Genomic DNA, 20281 nt, shown 5'->3' on the forward strand with positions numbered 1-20281 from the left:
TTATTCCCCCAAAGGAGAAAAATAACCAAGACACAAACAGTGATGGTGACTTGCTCGACTGGCATATGAATCAGAGAAAAGCTAAAAGGGTCCCTAGTGCCAGATGCCTGGCCTGCTGCACACACCACTCCTCTTTCATCGGAATTCCCGAAGAACTGATCATTGGCTCAGGAACCTGAGGATAAGCCAGTCGACTAGCTCTTCTCCTTTCCTTCTCACCCAGAAAAGACAGAGAACGGCCCCTCTTCTGACCAGCAGCTGCTATGGCCCACAAGAATTCCGGGCTGCACACGGCCTTTCTGAATTGCCTGGAAACGGCGTTTCCGCCCTTCAGAAGCCAGTGCCCAACGAAGGTGGGAAAGTGAGCAGCGGGTCTGCGGGGGGCGTGAGCCCAGGACACCCAGGCTCAGCAGACAACGAGCGTCCTGTCGTGGTCCTGGCACTTCTCTGTCCTCCCAGCTGCCACACGGCCCACCCGGTGAGAGGTGGTGCCCCCTCCCCTCCCCCTTGGCCGTGGCCACCAGACTCCTGCAATGGGGGCGGAGAGAGCCCACCCTCCCCTTGTCATGCCGACCTTGGTGAAATCTTCCGGACCATTTCCAGGATCACCTCAGACAGACGCATGCAGACAGACAAGTTGTAAAAGACTTATTTTTTTACATTACTTTCTGATTTACAAAACTGGTGGTCAGGATGGCCAGGGGCACCTATGCAACAAACCAGGGAGGGCCTTTCGTTTCAGCCTCCGAGGCGTCACAACCATTTACAATGCCTGCACGGCTTCATCCACCTGGTCATTCCCAAAGCAGAACAGACCCTTGAATTTCATAGCCTTTCCTTTTACTCTGCCTCGAGGTAGTCCAACTAGGGAACAAAGTGATCACAACTGAGAACAAAGATGTCGCCTGGATAATAGAGAGACAATCGCACAGCTGAATGCCGTAGTTTGGTTTTACACAAAAAATGCTGCACTCATCATCAGAAGATAGGATTTCAGCCCCAATTCCACTTTTGGAAACTGAGCAGCTTTAGAGAGAGGACTGTCCTCCTTGGTCTCAACTCACTCCTCTATTAAAAGGAACCGTTCAGATAGTAGAGCAGGCTGATATCTAAGACATTTTGCTCCGTACATTTAAATGAGTTTCCAGTTGTAGTACTTACGTAAAAAACAAAACAAAAACATGGAATTGACAGCCCTTCCCTTAATACCAAACTCCTCCACTTCAGGGAATGAAAGTTAAAATCTGGAATTAATGCAGTTTTGAAGAAAGGCTGCAAGTACCATTAGCAGTTTCAGAGCCATAGAGAAAAAGATAGAAACAGCTGGCTGTGCTCTGGCTCTGATGTACATACCCTGGGGTGCCTCGCACCCACCACCTCTCAGCGTGCACCGCATGTGCCCAGGGATCTCCAGGGGAGCCATGAAGAACCTGGATTCTGAAGATGGGGGCTGCCCAGGAGCTGGGGGTGGGCAACCTCTCTCAGCATTAATGAAGGAGACGGAGGAAGAAAGATGAAAGGGAAAACCCACCTTGAGCCTGGGTAAAACAAGGCCCAAAGGACATCCCAACAGATGAAAGAAACGGTAAAGTGCGTTATCTAAGAGAGGTGGCAGCTGGAAGGCAAAGGAAGAAAAGGGTGTGGGCAGAGCTGGGACCGTGGGGATGCAGTGAGGTCCCACTGTGCCCAAACTGCACCCGGAGAACAAAATCCTACAGAGACAGCAGCCAAGCTTTAACCAAACCACCACAAGTGGGCTGCACGCGGGCAGGCTGCCTTTGTGGGCCATGTCCATTGACAATGTAGGTCCTTCCTTTGCATGGGGCTCTATCTCCAACCACACGACCTGACATCAGATCTAGCTCTTATTATTTCTACATGAAGCCTCTGCCCTCTCCTCCACCTCCCATCTTTCTACTTGGGGCAAACCTGTCATTTTGTTTCTCCTAAGAAACTGCAGAAAAAGGAACAGGTCAGGACACGGGCTTATCTTTTTTTCTTTCCGTCAATATAATAAGAGCACTTTCCTTTGGAAAACCACCACCTTACACTCTCAGTCCAAGTAATTGGGGTGAGGCAGCCCCTACCCTTTCGCTCCAGGGATGGGCCTGTCACCTGGTCTTACCAGTAAGACCTCCGAGCCCCCCAGGACACAGTGACTGACCAGTTCAAGCGTCAGCACCAAATTTCAGATATTTCGGTGTGGGACCCACTAGAAAAGAGTTGCTTCCGCTGGGCTGCAGAACCGATGGGTGCAAAACGGAAGCCCCTGGCTGCCCCCGCTGCCACACTTGAGGAGCACCTGGCTGAGAACAAAGCAAACTAAGAAGAAAGCAGAGCTGAGAGGGGTACAGAGTCCTGATGAGCTCTTTAGAGACCCTGGGCTTTCTATTACATGCAATGAGAAATCTCTTTTCTTACACTACTTTGAGTTGGGTTTCTGTACACTTGCAATACAGAGTCCTAATTAACTTACGGAATTTGAAATCAGTGGGTACAATCAGGCTTTGGTGACAGTGCACCTGGGCTGTTTAATGCTAATACCCAGATGCCTCTAGACGGCTGTGAAAGACGAGCATCGTGCAAGAGGGAGCATCTGAAGCCAGTCCGTGGTGAGCGATATAAATCTGAGCAGGAGAGAGCAAGAGGAAGACAGATGAAGAACCTACTTGACTCCAGCTCTCTGAAAGGGCAGCAGGCTCGACACCAGCTTGGAATCCACTTTGGACAGGTCTGCCTCGGGGATGTCTGCCACGGGACACAGAGACGTCTTCTGGAGCTGAGCGGCGAAAGCCAGGGTGAGGGTCTTGGGCAGAGGATCCAGCTGAACTTGTGGAAGGCAGCGCACCCTTTCCACTAGAAAGGAGAACAGAGGTGTGTGAAGTGGAGTGTTAATGTCCAAGATTTCTGGGGGAAAAAGAAGGGGCTTTGAGATACAAAGTTCAATGGCTGGAATTCTGCTGCATGCCATCTTCTCCGAAAAGTAACTGGAGAGAAAACTGGGTGCAGACAGATGCATGGCAGAGAACCAGTTTTCCCTCTCTATTCCTAGTGTCTGCAAACAAGAGGGCACTCAGTAATGCGAAATTGATCTTCACTACACTACACAAACACCGGAAAGAACTAAAGTGTTCTTGCGACCTACCTATTTTTAACCTCAAGTCATTTAAAAAATTATCTTAGTATTCCCATTCAATAAATAAGGACCCATATTCTTCAAAAATCAGCCCAGGAAAAGCAAGGCCTAAAATGAATAAATCTTGTCTTGTTTCCATTCTCCTTATGTTTTATTTTGGTTTCAGTGTTTGAGAAGATGGAGAACTTTAAGCTATATGCTGTCACCAGGCAAGGAAGCACCGTGGTCTATGCAGAGAAGCTGTTAGGTATTTCCAAGAAAGATCAGTAGGACAGTAGTGCTATTTACAAACAACAACAAAGGGCAGAGTCCAGGCAAAGGCCACCAACTGACAACAATGCACATGGCCCTGCACACTTCTGACCTTTTCCATAAGAGAATAAGCAGCTCCTCTTGAGAGAGGTGAGTTTTACAGGTATCGGCAAGCTAAGGTCTGTGGGAAAAACAGTCTATTACCTGTTCTGGTAAATAAAGTTTCACTGGAACACAGTGGTGCCTATTAGTTTATGGACTGTCGTTTACTGCTTTCATGCCGTAACGGTGGACCTGAGTCGCTGGGACAGAGACCGCATGGCCCACGAAGCCTAAAATGCTTACTATCTGGCCCTTTACAAAAAAAGTTTACCGACCCCCGCTAAGCTTAGAGTCTAAACTATTACTAAGGGTGACCATGACTCTCTTTCAATTAAAGCTTATATTTAGGGGTCTTTACTTTCCGTCCATGTGTGCTGGTTCCAGACCCCAATATAATGGATGGGGAAATCTCTTCTAGTCAGAGTCTTTAACCCAGGTGGGAAAAATAAATGACCTTGGACCGACATGGAAATAAAAGAAAATCAATTTCACTGATTTTTCTCTTTGAAGGAATTTAGCTTCACCTGATTTTAAAATTAAGAGGAAAAAAAAAAAGCCCTTTATTCAATAGAGAAACAGAAAAAGAAGAAAAAACCCAGAGATATAAATAAAACATAATTCTGGGGGGCGGGGGACGGCAGGAGAAGACAAGTTAAAAATTCAAAAGTTAGAGAAAAGAGGATAGACCTAGAAGTCCCTGGTAGTAGAATTATCATTAAACTTCTGATCACAGCCTGCCGTCCTACAGTTGTAGCTTTCAAGATGTTCTTCCCTTTCAACATTTCCTTTGAAAAATCTCACGAGCAGAGTCAGGAGAGTGACCACTGTTTACAGATCCTTGACTGCTCTCTACCTTTTACCTTTTCGGGGCACCCTGAGATAGTCACAGTAACCCACCAAGGGGCTGAGTTCTCCAGGAATCCAGGAGAAGGAATCAAATAGAGAACTTGCGTCTATTTCACTTCTACCCGATACTACTTGAAATTCTAAGGTTGTCAGTTCTCTGCTCCATATGGTCACAAGGTATTCGAAAAGTCTTCTGCCACCGCCGTCAATTGGCAATCGCAAATACTGATGTGAATATGGAGGGCTGAGCCGTCTACCGCCACCTTAAATTGCCTTTTGCCTTTTCAGTATATTTAAATCCATCTCTCTCTTTCCCTAAATATAGGTATCAGTTATTTCTGGAAACAGTTTGCATGAATAGAATCACCATGATAAGAAAGCAGGTAAGGTTGATGGCTTAATATAAAAGAGTGCCCATACTGATGCAGAAATACACTGCGTGCTTCCAAATTAAATCTGAGCGTGCTGATTTCTGCACACTTCAAGAGACTAAGCACTCCACGTGCTTTCAGAACCCATTTTCATTTTAATTCTAGTGATCTTCAGCAATCAAATACCTGATGAAAGCTAAGAAAGGGCTAAGGATCCGGCTGCTGTGAAACACAGTGCTTTGTAAGCATTATGTCCTTTCAGCCACTCAAGAGGAACAAAAACCACTTTCTACTCTGTTTCCTATCGACTACTATCTCCCCAAATCCTCTGCTGCTGGTTCAGTCAACTGAGTGTGTTTCTGAGACAGCCTCTATTCGCTGTCAGCGACTCACTGCTATCCCTTCCCTGTGCTGGAAGACGACAGGAATGTGCAGTCTGGCTTCATGAGTCATAGAGAAGTGTTTCTGTAAAATAGCTCTCTGGCAGAACGCTACCGGGCCACACAACAGAGAGATGTTAACGTTTTCAAATAGCAGCTGACAAGATCATCGAGGGGACGAAGAACCCTTCTGGACTGTTGACAGGTGGGGGGGAAACAGAAGGCTTTATGCCAACTTCACTGTGGGCACGAGGAAGCAAGTCACTTAGAAAAGAGGGAAGAGGATCGCTCTGCGACTGGCCTGACCTGGAGACTGTAGTCACCACGTTAGCAGTGAGCATTCACACACTCAGTTCCCACCGTCATTTCTTAATTAGTTTCATACGCACATGGTCACTAGCTCAGGTCAATCATCTGATTTCACATACGAGACCTAGGGGTGAGGAGAGAGGTGCAAATTCCCCAGGTTTACAATCTGTTAACAGTGGAATTGGAACTAAACTGGGAACTGCAGTGTTCTGCAGCACCTCTTCACCTCGGCTTCTTAGTTCGCAGACCTGGGCTTCTAAGTTTCCTACTGGGTCACATCACAAACTCAAAATTGCAATTTTAGTCAGACTTCATTGTGACCCTAACAAGGCTCCCGACAAGGAAAACAACTGTTTTCCTTCTCTGGGTCCAAATTTTTCCCAATCTATGAAATGGGGAGAATCAGTCTTATATTCTATGAACCCTTGACTCTAGAATTCTTAACTCTACACCCATGGCATTATTAATATCAAAGGCAAAATCTTACGTGGGGCTGTTATGTGCATTTTTCTGGGTGAAGAATCCATTGTTTTCAGCAGAGGTTTCAAGGAATCTATGGCCCTCAAGACTTGGAACCATTATATAACGCTATGTAAGTTGCAAGTCATGGTTTTTCAACATTACGTTCATCTGCTAGTGCTGTAAATATCCTGCTTTTTGTTGCTCCATAAAAGTCAAAGCCTTTATAGCTCACATATTTATATGTCTTTCTGTGGTTGAAAGACAAAGGGGTGAGAGGGACAAACTCACTCCTACCGTTCATCAAAAATTCAGCTTTGGCCAAATAATCTGCTCTAAGTCACGAGTTCCAAATAGCAGACCCAAGGGGTCTCAGGTCAACGTCAGCCATCCCTCCTGCTTCAGCTAGTGGTTGCCGACACTAAATAACTCATCGTATTCAAACTTAACCTCGAGTTTGCAGCAAGTCTCTCCTCAAGGAATCAAAAGCTCTTCCCTTATATTTACTTTCTGTCAGTAGGGCAAATATAGATTAAACACCCATTTTTTACTGAAGGGACACATGGGACCCAGAATATTGAATTACCTACCTGACGCTGCATAGCAAGTCACATAAGGAGGAGATAGAGGGAAGAGACCCTCTTCCTTAAAGCCCTAGCCTGGTGGGCAAGACAGCCAATGACGTGGATCCCCACTCCCAGCCCCACTGAGCTGGAGCATGTCTCTCCTGGCCGAACCCTGTTACCAGAAAGTTCTCAGCGGGTCAGGCAGGAGGAACCTCCATTGTGCCGGCTGCACACCCACTGCAGAATATCGATGGTCTGGAAGATGGGTAACAGACTGGTATTCCAGGACAGGCTGAGCTATGACCACACCCCACCCCCTTTCTCTGGCATACTGGAATTCATTCACTGCCCCACCCAAGCAGAGCAGAGAAGAAAAATGATAAGCCCAAACTGGCTTCCCCTTCTTGTAGTTACATCTGTACACATGGCCCTTCCCTTGGTGAGACTCCAAAGCGCTTATTAAACGCTGATGCGCCCTGGCCTTGGCTTCTGCCTCTGGCAGAGCTCAGCCCATGATGAAGCCTGTAACCACTACGGCCCTCCAGCTTTCACAGACCATCTGTTCTAGAAGTAAGCTGAGAGAGCCTGTTCTTAGAGGGAATCCAAAGTAGCTTCCATCTAAGCTCAGCGATCCTAGCTTGCCTCTGATTCCCCAAATCCACAAACCCTCACTTCTCATACTTCTGTGATGGGTGTGAGGTTTCACAGGCCTCAAGAATTTGACTAGTAGCGCCTCACCCTGATGGAAGATGAGACCCTGCATCTGCTTGGGCTGCTGTAAAGCCGCCGTCCCAGAGCACAGGGACATGGCTGCCCGAGACCAACTTCACCTTTACTAGTCCTGTACACAAGCACGCGAAGTTACCACGGTGGAGGGGAGGAAGGAGGTGATTCTTTCAAAATACATTAAATTTAAGGCACATAATTAAGGCTTAACAACAGCATGATATAAAGCAAGCAAGGTGGTCAGCTCACTTAGTTTACTGTACTCTTCCAGGAGAAAGTTCCACTTCCTGGTCTTGACATCTGCAATGACAAGAAACAAATAGGCACACGTGACACCCTGCCCTCCTGCAATGTCACCACACCTACTCATTCATTCCCTGCTTTCACAAACCCCCAGGAACCTCGGGTGATGTGGCTGACCCTGTGCTGGGCACTGAGGACACAGAGATCGAGAGCACCAGTAATTGAGACTTTCACAAAATTTGGGGAGGAAAGACAAGCAGACATGAAGATAGCACTGGGCTGTAAGCGTGGTGATAAAGGGAGCTACGGGGACACAGGACTGGGGACGGTCAGAAGCACTCTGAATCTCCAAGGTGGGGATAATATTGTAGCTTGCACTTATTCACTGCTTACCTTAAGCCAGGCACAGTGCCAAGAGACTCACATGCACCATCTCATCAGTTCCTCAATATGCTATAAGCTGGGCACCATTATTAGCTCCATGTTGTACATGGAAAACAAGCTACTTGTGGTCAGTGTGGTCAAACGGTCTATGTTCAAATCCCAGGTCTGCTGCTTCCTGGATGTGTGACTTTGGGCAAGTTATGCAACTTCCCTGTGCCTCAGTTCCACATGTGAAAAAGGAGCATCCTATAGCCGCTGCCTCACAGGGCTCTTGTGAGCATTACATAAAATTTAAATGTAAAATGCTTATGAAAGAGTTTCTGGCAAACAACGCACTCAAAAAAAAGGTAAACAATGATAAATTATTATTATTCTTCCATCTTCTGATCAGTACGGTGTAGCATAAACTACACATATTAACTAAGAAGGGTGAGCATCTGGGTACCCAACATTGACTAATTACTTAGGTTTTCCTACCAATCGACCTTCTGAGAAAATCAAGCAAGCTTCAACTCAGTAAGTGCTTTCTGGGCAGCAAAAATGAATTCTTCTCTGTCTGGTCATTGAAGAAGCAAGGCAGTCAGGCAAAAGGCATCATGGATACTTTGAGTCCACTTCAGGAAAGAAGCAAGGTGGCCCAGGTGTAATCTGACAGAAAGACCAAAAGCACACCGACTACTCTTGATGTGGGAATAGTGCAGGAGACCCTTTCTGACGATAGCTTGATCCTGACAGTTGCAGGGCAGCAAATGGGAAAGTCTGTGAATAATTGCTATGGCAAAAAAAAAAAAAGAAAAAAATCCAATGATGGTGTTTTTATGTCTAGGGGCCTGGGCAGGGTTGGATGTGAATATTTTCACTGTTCTCATTCCTCCCCAAACAGCAGAACATGTCAGGAGTGTGATTTCAAAGGCCACAGGTCATCGGTACTTGCCTTTTGAGGGCCACCCCAGGCGGAAGCCGAACACCTGCGGGGCCAGGGGAGGCAATGCTCTCTGGACTGAGGCTGGGCCCTGCACATTGTGCCTAAACCCTGCTCACCAGCCTGCTCTCACCAGTCAAAACTCTCTCCATCTAAGGGATAAAAATGCAACAGCCAGCAACACCCGCTCCTGAAGGAACCCCGACCTTGATGAAAGCTCACTGGGCAAGTCATTCCACAGAGGCTTCCTCCATATGCCGCCTGCACGTACTGTCTCAAAGGCAGGAGGTTTTAAAGGTCTGCTTTCTACTTGCCTAGGGAAAACTAAAACCATTTCAAGAATGGGAATACAAATCCATAAAAGCCACACTGTTTTGTAAAACAACACGGCCCAAGCTAAGAATGAAACCCAGGTGTTCAGAATTCTTCTGCTCTCTATGCTGATGCGGCAGCTTTTGAAGAACCTCACAAAACATAAAGCAAAACTGCTTTGCTTTCGCTGGTGGTTTTCAATCCTGGCTGATGATCAGTCTCACCTGAAGATTTTTAAATGCCAATGCCCAGGCCCCACCTCAAGCGGATTAAATCAGCAGCTCTGGGTGGGAGCCAGGCACCGGCTTTTATTCTGGGCGTGGGGGCCGGCAATCTGATTCACCCACCCCTCCAGGTGGTTCGGAGGCACGCTCAAGTTTGAAAACGCCTTAGTCTACCCAGAGGCATTTATTTTTATGGCAAATGCCTATTTTTCAAGCTCTACTAAGGACAAAATAAAACTAAATGGGTTTAAGTGGCTGAAGCAGGAACTGACCTGCTTCTACCAAGAAGACACTGCCCAGGTGACTGGGGAAGGAGTCTTCTCTTTGCGAGGCCTTTAAAGACAGAGCAGGTCCCACTATGTGTTCAACAATCTGGAACAATTTAGGGAGCATCTTTCTACAGGAAGAGGAGAAGGTTAGAAAGGCTCTACCAAGAAAGTTGTTTCTGAACATTTAAAGAGAGGAAAACAGCCTAGTCTGAGGTCACAGGCCACTCTGCATCCTCGAAATCAGGCGGAGGCCAACTACTTGCCGTATTTTCTGGAATCCATCTGTTTAAACAGCGCAATCAGGTCTTCGGAATAGCTGATGTCTGCCTCAAAGCGGGCCCGGGAGATGAGTATGCACTGCCCTTTGACAAAGGCAAGGGAGGGAGCTACAGGAAGGCAGGTCTGGGCTGCAATTCTGCTGCTGCTGGTGGTAGAGGGTGACTCCACGTGGCCCTCGGCCCCTTCCAAAGGCTGCAGGGTGACAGCCTGGAGGTGCTGGGCTGCTTTCACTGCCAAAGAAGAAAAGGACAGAGGTGACAACCCGAGCGACTTTTAGGTGGCCCTGGAATGCTAAGGCAGGAACAGGAGGAGGGCAGGCGCAGGGTGAGGAGGAAGTTCGCTGGGCAGGCGGGAGAGAAAAAGTGTAGGCAGATGCGGAAGGTGTGCAGGTGTGCTTTAATTGGGGCTTCAGGTATTTCAGGATTTCCTGAATGTAACTCTTCTATTCCGTAGGTTTCCCAGTTTAAAAAAACTTAGAATTCAGAAATGAACAGGGGGGACAGGGATCTCACCAGGATGAGTAAACTTATCAGATAATTTCTGTGGCCATGTCAGAGAAGCCACCGAAGGAAGTCAACACACCAGAAATCACCCCCTTAACCCTGTTCCCAGGTCACTGTTCTGTCCACCGCTGGGAGGACAAGGAAGGAGACACAGGATCATCAGGCCGCAGATGTACAGTGTTGACCCTTATCTTCTCTATTACTGAGGCATTTTATAGATTAATAGATTTGAAGACATAGAACTAAACTGTCAAAAAACACAAACTGAAACGAAAGGCAAAACTAGTGAATAAAGATATTTGCAAGAAATATGAACAGAGCTCATACTTCAAAAAAAAAATACTAAGACCATATAAGATAAGAAGTTAGGCAACCAATTCAAAAGGGGGAAAATGACTAATAGACATCTGGAGAAACGTGCAACTCCACAAACAATCAGAGTAATAAAAAGCCATTTTTAACTTATCGAACTTGCAGGATTAGAAAAATAGATATCAGATAGGAATAAAACGTTCTGGAAAACAATTTGGCAATATACAGCAGGAGCCCTAAAAAGTGAGCATAATGATTCAACTTCTAGGAATCTATCTCAACTAACACAAGTTGAAAAAACACAAATTTATAGACCAAGGTGTTCCTTACAGCTTTGATACTGGGGAAACAAGGAGCAAATGAATATTAAACAAAAAGAAAATGATTTACCCAGTATATGACACATTCTTTTTTTTTTTTTCCTTGGTTGTACCGTGCAGCATGTGGGATCTTAGTTCCCTGACCAGGGATCCAACCCGCGCCCCCTGCATTGCAAGGCGGAGTCTTAACCACTGGACCACCAGGGAAGTCCCTATCACACATTCTAAAATGGAGAATGTTATATAGCCATTAGTTTGTTTTTTGGAAGAAATTTTGGAAAAGACAAAAGACGCTATTAAGTACGAAATCATTTTTTTGGAGGTCAAAGTGGTTCAATAATGGACACGCACATTTTCATCACCCAGAATTAACTGTTTAACATGCACCATTAAAATAAAAGTGCTTTATGCAGGAACATTAAGTGAAAAAGGCAAGATACAGATTACATTACATATAGAAAACACTGTGTATGTTAATGCATAGGAAAAAACGGCTGGAAGGAACAAAACTAAAATGCTGACAGCGGTTAAGTGAGTGGGGACAGACGGGGGTGGGGACAGACGGGGGTGGGGGAGGATGGCTGGTTTCTCCTCTTTGCACATTGACATACTTTCCACATGACCTCCAGTGGGTGTGTGGTAGGGTTAAAAAGGCAAAATTCAGAGGAGGACCCAAACAAATAACAGAAAGACTGAAAGTCTTCATATGTTGCATTAATAAAAAGTAACATGTACTAAGATGACACAGCAATCATCAACTATCCGAAAATTAAGAAACAAGGGTTAAGGCACAAATCCACGGTTGTTGGGAGAGTGTTCCAGGTATATCTTGGTAGAGAGCAGACTGAGTACGCAAAACATTGAGAAGGATACATGGGAGCTCAACAATTCCTAATCAGCAAAATTCACCTGAAAGCTATAGACAGAATCTTGTGCCCAATGAACTGTTAAAAAAAATACGTGGAGCATTACCAAAAACAACCATACTGCACAGAAAACCTACATGAATGTGCAAAAGCATTAGTCATCTGAGTCACCATGCATTGTGGTCAGAGGACAGGAGTAAAAAGAGGACAAAACAAACAAAACAGAGACTTTTAAACAGTCTCTGTAGGTTACTTTTGTATACATATATAAAAGTATAAGAAAAGCAAAACAAATAAAATTGACATGACATGAAAAAAACCTCGTAACAGTGGAAATCACTGGTTTAACATGAGCAATAACACAACACCAGGTATCAAGACCTACAATGTTAACCAGAGCACTGGCTCTCCTCCCCCCAACACCTAATAAATGGATTAAAATAATGGGAGAAGCGAGCTCCCCCAAACCTAGTGTCAAACATTTCAAAAGGTAGAGGACAAGGAGAGAAACAGGAAGTTCTGCAGGGAGCTGTCCCATTACCCCCAGAAACTGTACTGGTGATGTCAGAGAATTCCACCTCGTGCCCCAAATCTGTGGAGGAGTAACCTCGCCATGCATCCTCCACTTTTCCCTTTTTGAACCGGGTGGGGACAGAGAGGGCATAGAAATGGCTGCTGGGAGGGAAGAGTAGAGCGGGAGATGGGGACACTCAGGGCTGACTCTAACAGAGGTGCAGGCTTCAGGCACTAGGACAAGGTGACAAAAACCTTGGTGTAGGACAGTCAACAAAATCTCAGAAGACAGAGTGGTGCACGCCCAGGGGCCCTGACCACCACCAGACATGACACAGGCTGGAGCCAGCCTGGGCAACACCCGCTCTCCGCACTCTCGGGTTTGTGTTGTCTGCTGAACTGTTACCGTTCCTGGGAGCAGGGCCGGCACAGCTTCCTGGCATGGCTGGAGCCTGCAGTCCAGTGGGAACATATACTCTGAAGTCAGTGGCTTGGGTTTGAACCCCAGTTGTACAACCAATTGGCTGTGTGACCCTATGTTACTTACAGAGCCTCTCTGGACCCCAGCTTTCCCATCTGTAAAATGGCTGTTATAAGGAATGAAAGAGTTAGCATAGATAAGGGGCTTAGAACAGCCTAGCATGTAGCACATTCTGTAAGTGCTAGCTTTTGTTAATATGACCGGTGCTCTCCTCCCAAGGACCTGCCTCATTAGGCTGGCCATGGCGAGAAGGAAGGAGAGCACTGGGATGGCGTCCCCAAAGCCATCTGAACCACAAGCTAGACTGTATCTGCTACTCGAGGAACTTTTCAATACCAGCGTCCCCCTGCATGAGGGGGTGACCACACGCCTACTTACTCAGGGCACCGTAGTCGGTCATGCTGAAGTTCCACGTCTTGGTGGCAGGATCTGAAATGAAACAGAAGTACCTGGTTTGCCCACAATAAGGTGGATGACTGCTGGTATGAGCTGTACTTGGACATTCAATAAGGGTTTGTTAAATGAATGAATGAATGCTAAGTTCAAAACAGTTGACTGAAAAGCCCCTACTGATGTACAAAATCCCCGTAGAGGACAAACAGCAAATATAAATGAGGATAATGCTTTGGCTCTGCCCTTCTGGGAGAACCAACCTGGGCGTGCCATGTCACCTGGCTGAGCCAGCTCCATCGCCTTTAAAATGCAAATAACACCTACTTCTCACAAAAAACTGTTTTAGGCTTAAGTGCTACACTGCATACAAAGCACCTGGCAGGGGAACTATTCAGCCATTCTCCACGTGGCCATGTGGCAGCCCCCAAGCATGGCAGCTGCTTGAAGGAACGTCTATTATAAAAGGAAATGTGAGCTAAATAAAACAGAAAAGTTTTAACAGCTGGATGGATATAATGTGCCAATGCACTCTCTTCATATTTATGAGAAACTGTTAGATTTAAAGAGACTCTAGAAGTAGGAAAAAACATCTGGAAGAACTAGATGGAAGACTCATTACCGTAACGTCTGCTGGGCAGACTCTTAAACACTGCAATGAGCTCTTCACTGTACCCAATCTTCACCTGGAAACGATCACCGATTTTTATGCATGTTCCCTGCTGGGAGCCTGCTGCTTTGTGGAGTGGGGTCCCTGATTTCTGTTGTAGTCTTTCTTCTGGCCTGGGCATCACACTCCCTGAAACGTTCTGCCCAGAGGTGGAGGGTCTTGCCATCCTGGCCTCTAATTCAGGATCCCTGGGAGGCTGTCCAGAGGAAGAAGCTGTCGTCTCCTGGAAATTCTTTGCTCTGGCCAAAGGCTCATGAGTTGTGTTAACAAAGGGTGTCGATTTGGTCTTGTGCGAAGCCTGAATCTGACCTTGCTCTAACCCATAAACCCAGAGCTGCTCGCTGGAGACCACTGGAGGACTGTTTGCCAAGGGAGGGGAGATCCCAGCGAGAGTCACTTGATTTGGTGGGCGGTGGCTCGGGCAGGCTGTGGGCATCTCTTCTTGCCTCTGCCATGTCCCCTTTGCCTGCTCTGAGGTGCTGAGTTGAAAACTGTGGGAATTTTGAGGTCTCTGATCACCATCAGATGAACTCCTGGGATTCTGTTGCTTGAAAACGACACCATGGCTCCCTGACTTAGAAGGATCCTGGTGGAGGTGTGTGGAAGGGCCCTGCTTGGACTGGGAAGGTTTGGCAGCAATGGAGGAGCCCGAGACTGTGTTCTGATGCTGTCCTGCTAATAATTTCTCAGCTCTACGGGCCAGAGCCTTTTGCCGATTCTCTTCAATTTTTTTCCTCTGCTCCTCTGTAAGAGGCAAGGACATTTTAACAGGGAAATGTTCATGCAGGAATGTCAGTCTTTAATCGGAAACTTGGCAAAAGCTGAGAAGGGAAAAACAATATTGAAATAAACATTAAATGTGTGTATTTGCTTACCTTGATTTTAACAAGCTTTTGTCCCAGGAAATGCACAAGGAGCCAAAGGATATATGAAAGTTTCTTTTATAATCAAACACATACCCACACAGATAGTAGGTAGCATATGCCCAAAACCATGACTCTGACAAAAAGTAAAAAGCAAGGTCGATCAAATCCAAAGCCAAAAAGGTATTGCAACTGCAATATTTTTCTCCCTCTCATCCACCAGCCAACATGAGTTATCAGATCCCAAAAAGTTATACAGTGCAACCTAAATCCATCGGATAATGAGAAGGGCGACATTTCAAACTATAAAGGATAATGGACTAGATTGACATAGACCAAAACACACACATACCATGGCGTGACACTTGCTAAAACAGCCTCTTTCCAACCTGGAAGAAGGAAAAAAGTATTAGCGTCACATACACTGCACACTAAATCCACCCCTCGAATACCATCGTTTTATCATTCCTGGCAAGTCAATCTGCGGGTGGTAAACCCACCACCATAGAGCAACGAGTGACTGACTCTTCTGGAAAAATAAGGAAAAAAAAAAGTAATACACTCATTGTACAAATTCAGATGCTACATAAAGATGTAAAGAAAAGAGTAAAATTAATGTGTAATCTCAGTATCCATCAATAACCACTGTTCATAGTTTAGAGTACAGTATAATTCTGATTTTTTTCTATCCATATCCATAGATACAGGCCATGTATAATATTTGGAAGACTGATGATTTATTACAAAATAGGATCATTATATATGTTCTGTTTTGTATCCCTATCCCGACTTATTTTTTCAAATTAATTTACTTAGGTCATTCTTCTATGAGTTGAGCCACTTTTACAATACTCTAGACCCAGGCGCTGGACACCAATTTCTCTGGCTTGATTCGAACTGAAGAGCCGCTACCCAGTGTAACGCCACGCCATGTTTATAATATGACAAGGTTGGGGGGGGGCCTCTGAGAAGCGCCCGAGGGTAAAAAGGTTTCCTTCCTGCTGGGACTCTCTTTGACCAAAACTCCAAACATCGATCCCTAGAGACCTTCCACTTCCTCCAACCACCAGCAGTTAAGAAGGGGTTAGGGAAAGGCATCGTTCCCGAGCTCGGCTGCAGTTCTCAGGCTCCCCGGGTAAAACACTCCTGACTAACTTTCCAATCAGCGCTCCGCTGCGCCCCCAGACTCTCCAGGTCCAAGGCCAGGTGCGCTGCCTCCACTAGCCAGGGGAGACGACGCCATGGGATGAAGTCCCATTGATCAGCCCCAAACCATAAAGCCATCCCACTACATGGACGCCTCTCTTCATTGTGCTGAGACCTGTGTTCCACCCCATTTTGGGGGCGCGCCTCTCCCCGACCTGGCAGTATGGGAGCGCCACTCCCACCACTATCATCTCCACTTGGATTCACCCTTTCCGTTGGCCCACTCCCCGCTCCAGGGTGGCATCTGGTCTCGTCCGCCACCGCCGCCTTCCTCCCAGTTTACCTTCTCACCCGGTGAGGCCTAGAACGTGAGCCACATTAGCGCCCGACCCCGAAGCCAGGCGCGTCTCCAGGGCCGCCCCGAGCCAGGTTACTCTTCCGGGTGGCCGGTTAGGCCCAGTTATTCGAGCGCTGCCAGTTCAGTTCGCTCGCCTTATTTCAGCAGCCAGGCCTCAGAGGTAGTGCTGGTGGTGGTGGTCGCTCCCCGAGGAACTACACTTCCCAGAGGGCAACGCGGCCCCAGTTACGCTTTAAAAACTGAAGGACCTCAGACGGGAGACCCGAGCGGTGCTGCAGGGCCTTCTGGGATTTGTAGTTTGAACTCGGGCCCTGGCGAGAATTAGGAGACGCAACGTCGTGGGCGGGGCTGAAATGGTGCACCCTGGGAATTGTAGTCCTTGAGTCCCTCAAAGGTTTCAGCAAGCTCCGGACCGTGAAAGCCTGGGTTGTTGTTTCCAAAACTGGAGTCACGCTGTCAGGAGTTGTCGGAGGTTTTTGTTTTACTTGCTCTTCCTTATTTTTATTAGCACCCAGGAAGGAAGCAATATGAGCTGTGCAAAATGTACAACATCGTAGTAACACAGAGTTTGATTTGACAAGCCAAAGATAGTGCAGCTGTGGCTAATCTCATAGTAATACGGAGAGACGGGCAGACGGATTTGGTAGCTCTTAACAAAAGTATCCCCAGGGGTATCCATTCCTGATTTGATAACCTTGCAATTTAAGCACCACCTGCTGTTCCAACCCCGACCTGACCTTCTTGGATCAAAAGAGAATTCGCATTGTGTCACTGTCATTGTTGTCATCACCATTGTCTTCATCAGTCATTGTGTTGAGCATTTAATGTGAATTATCTCATTTAATCCTCACTACAACCTTAAGGAACACACAGTATTTGTATCCCCCTTTTACAGATAGGAAAACTGAGCAGCTATTGGATAACTTTTTCAAAGCCTTATTAGCCTATTTGTGATTCTGACTCTGGAACCCACACTTCTGAGAGAAAATTAGTAAGCTGACACTATCAGAGTCAGTTTACCCCATTTCTGAGCACCAACACCCTTTCCATTCCATAATCAACTCCACTATTAAATATTGGTGGTAAATATAATATTTCCCTGTCATCAGTATTCACATAAACGTTGCTATTCTATTTTCAAACATGGCTCATTTAAAAACAAAGAGGTAGATCTCTACTTAAGGATTTGGAAAAATGGCCAAGATGTATTGTTAAGAAAAACAAAGCACATCAATGTGTATAGTTCGATGCATTAAAAATAAAAATCCTACCTATAAATGCATGTAAACTCATAGTTCAGGAACAGGGGAGGATGGGATACACTCCTCTCCTTTTTAATCTATATTTTTCTGAATTATTTGAATTTTCTTATAATAATCATATAGAAGTTGTGTGACTTTTGAAAAAGTAAATCGGGTTGGTTTTTTTTGTGTGTGTGGTATGCGGGCCTCTCACTGTTGTGGCCTCTCCCGCTGTGGAGCACAGTCTCCGGACGTGCAGGCTCAGTGGCCATGGCTCACGGGCCCAGCCGCTCCGTGGCATGTGGGATCCTCCCGGATCGGGACACGAACCCGTGTCCCCTGCATCGGCAGGCGGACTCTCAACCACTGAGCCACCAGGGAAGCCCGGGTTGGTTTTTTAAATGACAAAAACATTGGCCTGGCTACAGGCCTTGAGTGAAGTTCAGCACTAGATAGTGTTCAAATCTCAGCTCCACCCCTTTTATTGGCCACATCAACACACGACCTTGCCTCTAAGTTCTCATCTGTAAAGTTAGGACGAGAAAACAGTACTACCTTGCTAAATCTCCTTGCTGTGGTGAGGATCAAATTGAGAAAATACGGGAGAAGCACTTAGTGAACTGTGAAATCCCAGAACAGATGGGAGAGGGATGTTCCTATTATTTGAGGTCAATCTTCTCAGGTCCTTCGTTTCTCTACACCCAGCAGCCATTTCTTACTATATAGTGTGAACAGAAATGAATGAACATCTTTCCCTGCCCTTTCTATTCCCCAGCAGACTCAGTTAATTTGCTAAGAAAGCTGGGTGCTGGGCACTTCACCCACGTCTGCTACCAATTCATACGACAGTCACTGCCCTTGGCTGTGCTCAGTTGGCTCACCTGTAGAATGACATATTGCCCTTTGATGTGTGCTGAGAAGGCATGTGGACCAGTGGAGCTTGGATTGTAGTATTCCTACGGATTCATGGGATCAAAATCCCAATTTGGGAAGTCTGGATTTGAACTAAAAGTTGTACTTACCTTTCTAGCTCAAACATTCAAAAATTCTAAGAATGTGAAATTAGAATTATACTCCAATAAAGATGTTAAAAAAAAAGAATTCAGTTAAAAAAAACCTTGTCTTCAGAAAGTAAACTAATCAAATACCACTCATTGTTCATATCTGCTTTGTCAACAGCACCGTTTATTGAGTACTGTTATATGCACGGCTTTTTAAATTTAAATTTCTATACTTCCAAAGTTCTTCAGGCAACTTATAGTAAAAATTCTTTCATTGAAAAGGTTTAAAGGCCTGGAAGAAAGCGCCTGGAGCCAAGGAATGCAGGGAGAGAACAGCCTAGTTATAGCAGCTGAGCTCCAAACTAACTCAGGGCTTCCTGGCAGCTAAAGCAAAAAAGTGAAAACATCGTGCAAGGCCTTCAAATAAACACCGCACAGCAGAAGCTCCTAAATGCGGGTCAGCTGGGCGGTGCCAACTGGTTTGAAGTGTCACCTGGTTGCCTTAGACACACACGAACAAAAGGACAATGTGATAGGCATCTTGTAAAGTTAATTTTTAAAAAGATTTATATAATTTTGTAAAATTACATAAAAATGGCTTGAGGGCTTCCCTGGTGGCACAGTGGTTGAGAGTCCGTCTGCCGATGCAGGGGACACGGGTTCGTGCCCCGGTCCGGGAAGATCCCACATGCCGCGGAGCGGCTGGGCCCGTGAGCCATGGCCACTGAGCCTGCGTGTCCGGAGACTGTGCTCAGCAACGGGAGAGGCCACAACAGTGAGAGGCCCGCGTACCGCAAAAAAACAAAAAACAAAAAACGACTTTTCTTTAGTAAAGTGATGAATGTCATAAATGCCTTTATTTACCAAAATTAAAAGTAGTTTTTCTTTCAAAAATATCCAATTATATTTAGTCTGTGAAATCTGGCAGACACAATTGCAAGGGATTCCAAAGATGAATAAGATGTTCCTGTTCCTCCAAAAGATTACAGTATTTGGAGGATAGAAGACAAATAGCTAAAACTGTCAGATTTAGCAAATGTCCCAAATAATTGTCCCCAACATTGCATGCACGTACTTATATTTAAAAGGTATTACTTATCTGAAATTTAAATTTAACTGAGGGTCCTATATTTTATCTGACAACCATAAACCCAGTCCACTCCTACTGTATCAGTGGGCAGCGAACAAACATGCATTGATAGATAGATGATTCACAGATATATTGATACATTGAATTTTAAAGCTAGAACGGACTATGTGGTTTTACATGGGAGGAAACAGAGACCAGATCAGCTGCTAGTTCAGACAGCACCTTTGTGTGTTGTAAAACCACATGCAGAGGCATTAGCTGTGCCTGACCAGGCAGAGGCTGGGCTGGAACGGGGAACATCATTTCCACTGTAGGACTCTTTCTGACACTAATTAAACATACAGATAATTGTTGCATGCTTGCAGTTGCCTGACAGTATGTCTGAGTACCTGCTGCAGTCCTCTTCCTGGAGCTTACATGCTAGTGATGCAGGCCCTGGGCTTCCCTCCTCCCTCCGTTTCTGATCCCCTAGAGAGGGCTTGACGGCCCTTTGGGAAGGGAGTTTCTGACAGGCACCTCAAGGGCATGTCATCACTCAGGTTAATTACACCTAGAGCACTGTGATAAGATTCCGGAGCAGGTGCAAGACTTTGGGTGGATAAGGAGGCTGTTCCTTCCTGGGGTGCCGCCAGTTGGTAAAGACATTTGCATATCCAAAGCACAGAGGGGCCATGTGAAGGTTTATAAGCCAAGAAATTCACCTTCCTTAGCTGGTTGTTCCATTCTGATGGACTTAATTGCTTTGAG

General features: G+C 45.9%; 1 protein-coding gene across 7 annotated transcripts in view; it reads right to left on the reverse strand.

Moving 5' to 3' along the window:
• The window catches only part of SMARCAL1 (SWI/SNF related, matrix associated, actin dependent regulator of chromatin, subfamily a like 1), a 51972-nt gene extending 35489 nt beyond the window's left edge, over window positions 1-16483 (reverse strand). Inside the window, exons 1-7 of one of the 7 annotated variants that reach the window (XM_067740662.1) lie at window positions 16196-16481; window positions 15051-15087; window positions 13788-14656; window positions 13154-13204; window positions 9765-10010; window positions 7397-7447; window positions 2670-2856 (exon numbers count right to left, since the gene is read on the reverse strand). In XM_067740662.1, coding sequence (XP_067596763.1) covers window positions 2670-2856; window positions 7397-7447; window positions 9765-10010; window positions 13154-13204; window positions 13788-14598 — 1346 coding nt within the window. In that variant the 5' untranslated portion in view covers window positions 14599-14656; window positions 15051-15087; window positions 16196-16481. Of the gene's footprint in view, window positions 1-2669; window positions 2857-7396; window positions 7448-9764; window positions 10011-13153; window positions 13205-13787; window positions 14657-15050; window positions 15088-16111 lie in introns of all 7 variants that reach the window. The other 6 variants (XM_067740660.1, XM_067740661.1, XM_067740663.1 and 3 more) reach the window with 6 other exon arrangements.
• Window positions 16484-20281: the final 3798 nt, after the last annotated feature.

The sequence above is a fragment of the Pseudorca crassidens genome, chromosome 6, assembly GCF_039906515.1.
Source record: "Pseudorca crassidens isolate mPseCra1 chromosome 6, mPseCra1.hap1, whole genome shotgun sequence".
Taxonomy (NCBI): domain Eukaryota; kingdom Metazoa; phylum Chordata; class Mammalia; order Artiodactyla; family Delphinidae; genus Pseudorca; species Pseudorca crassidens.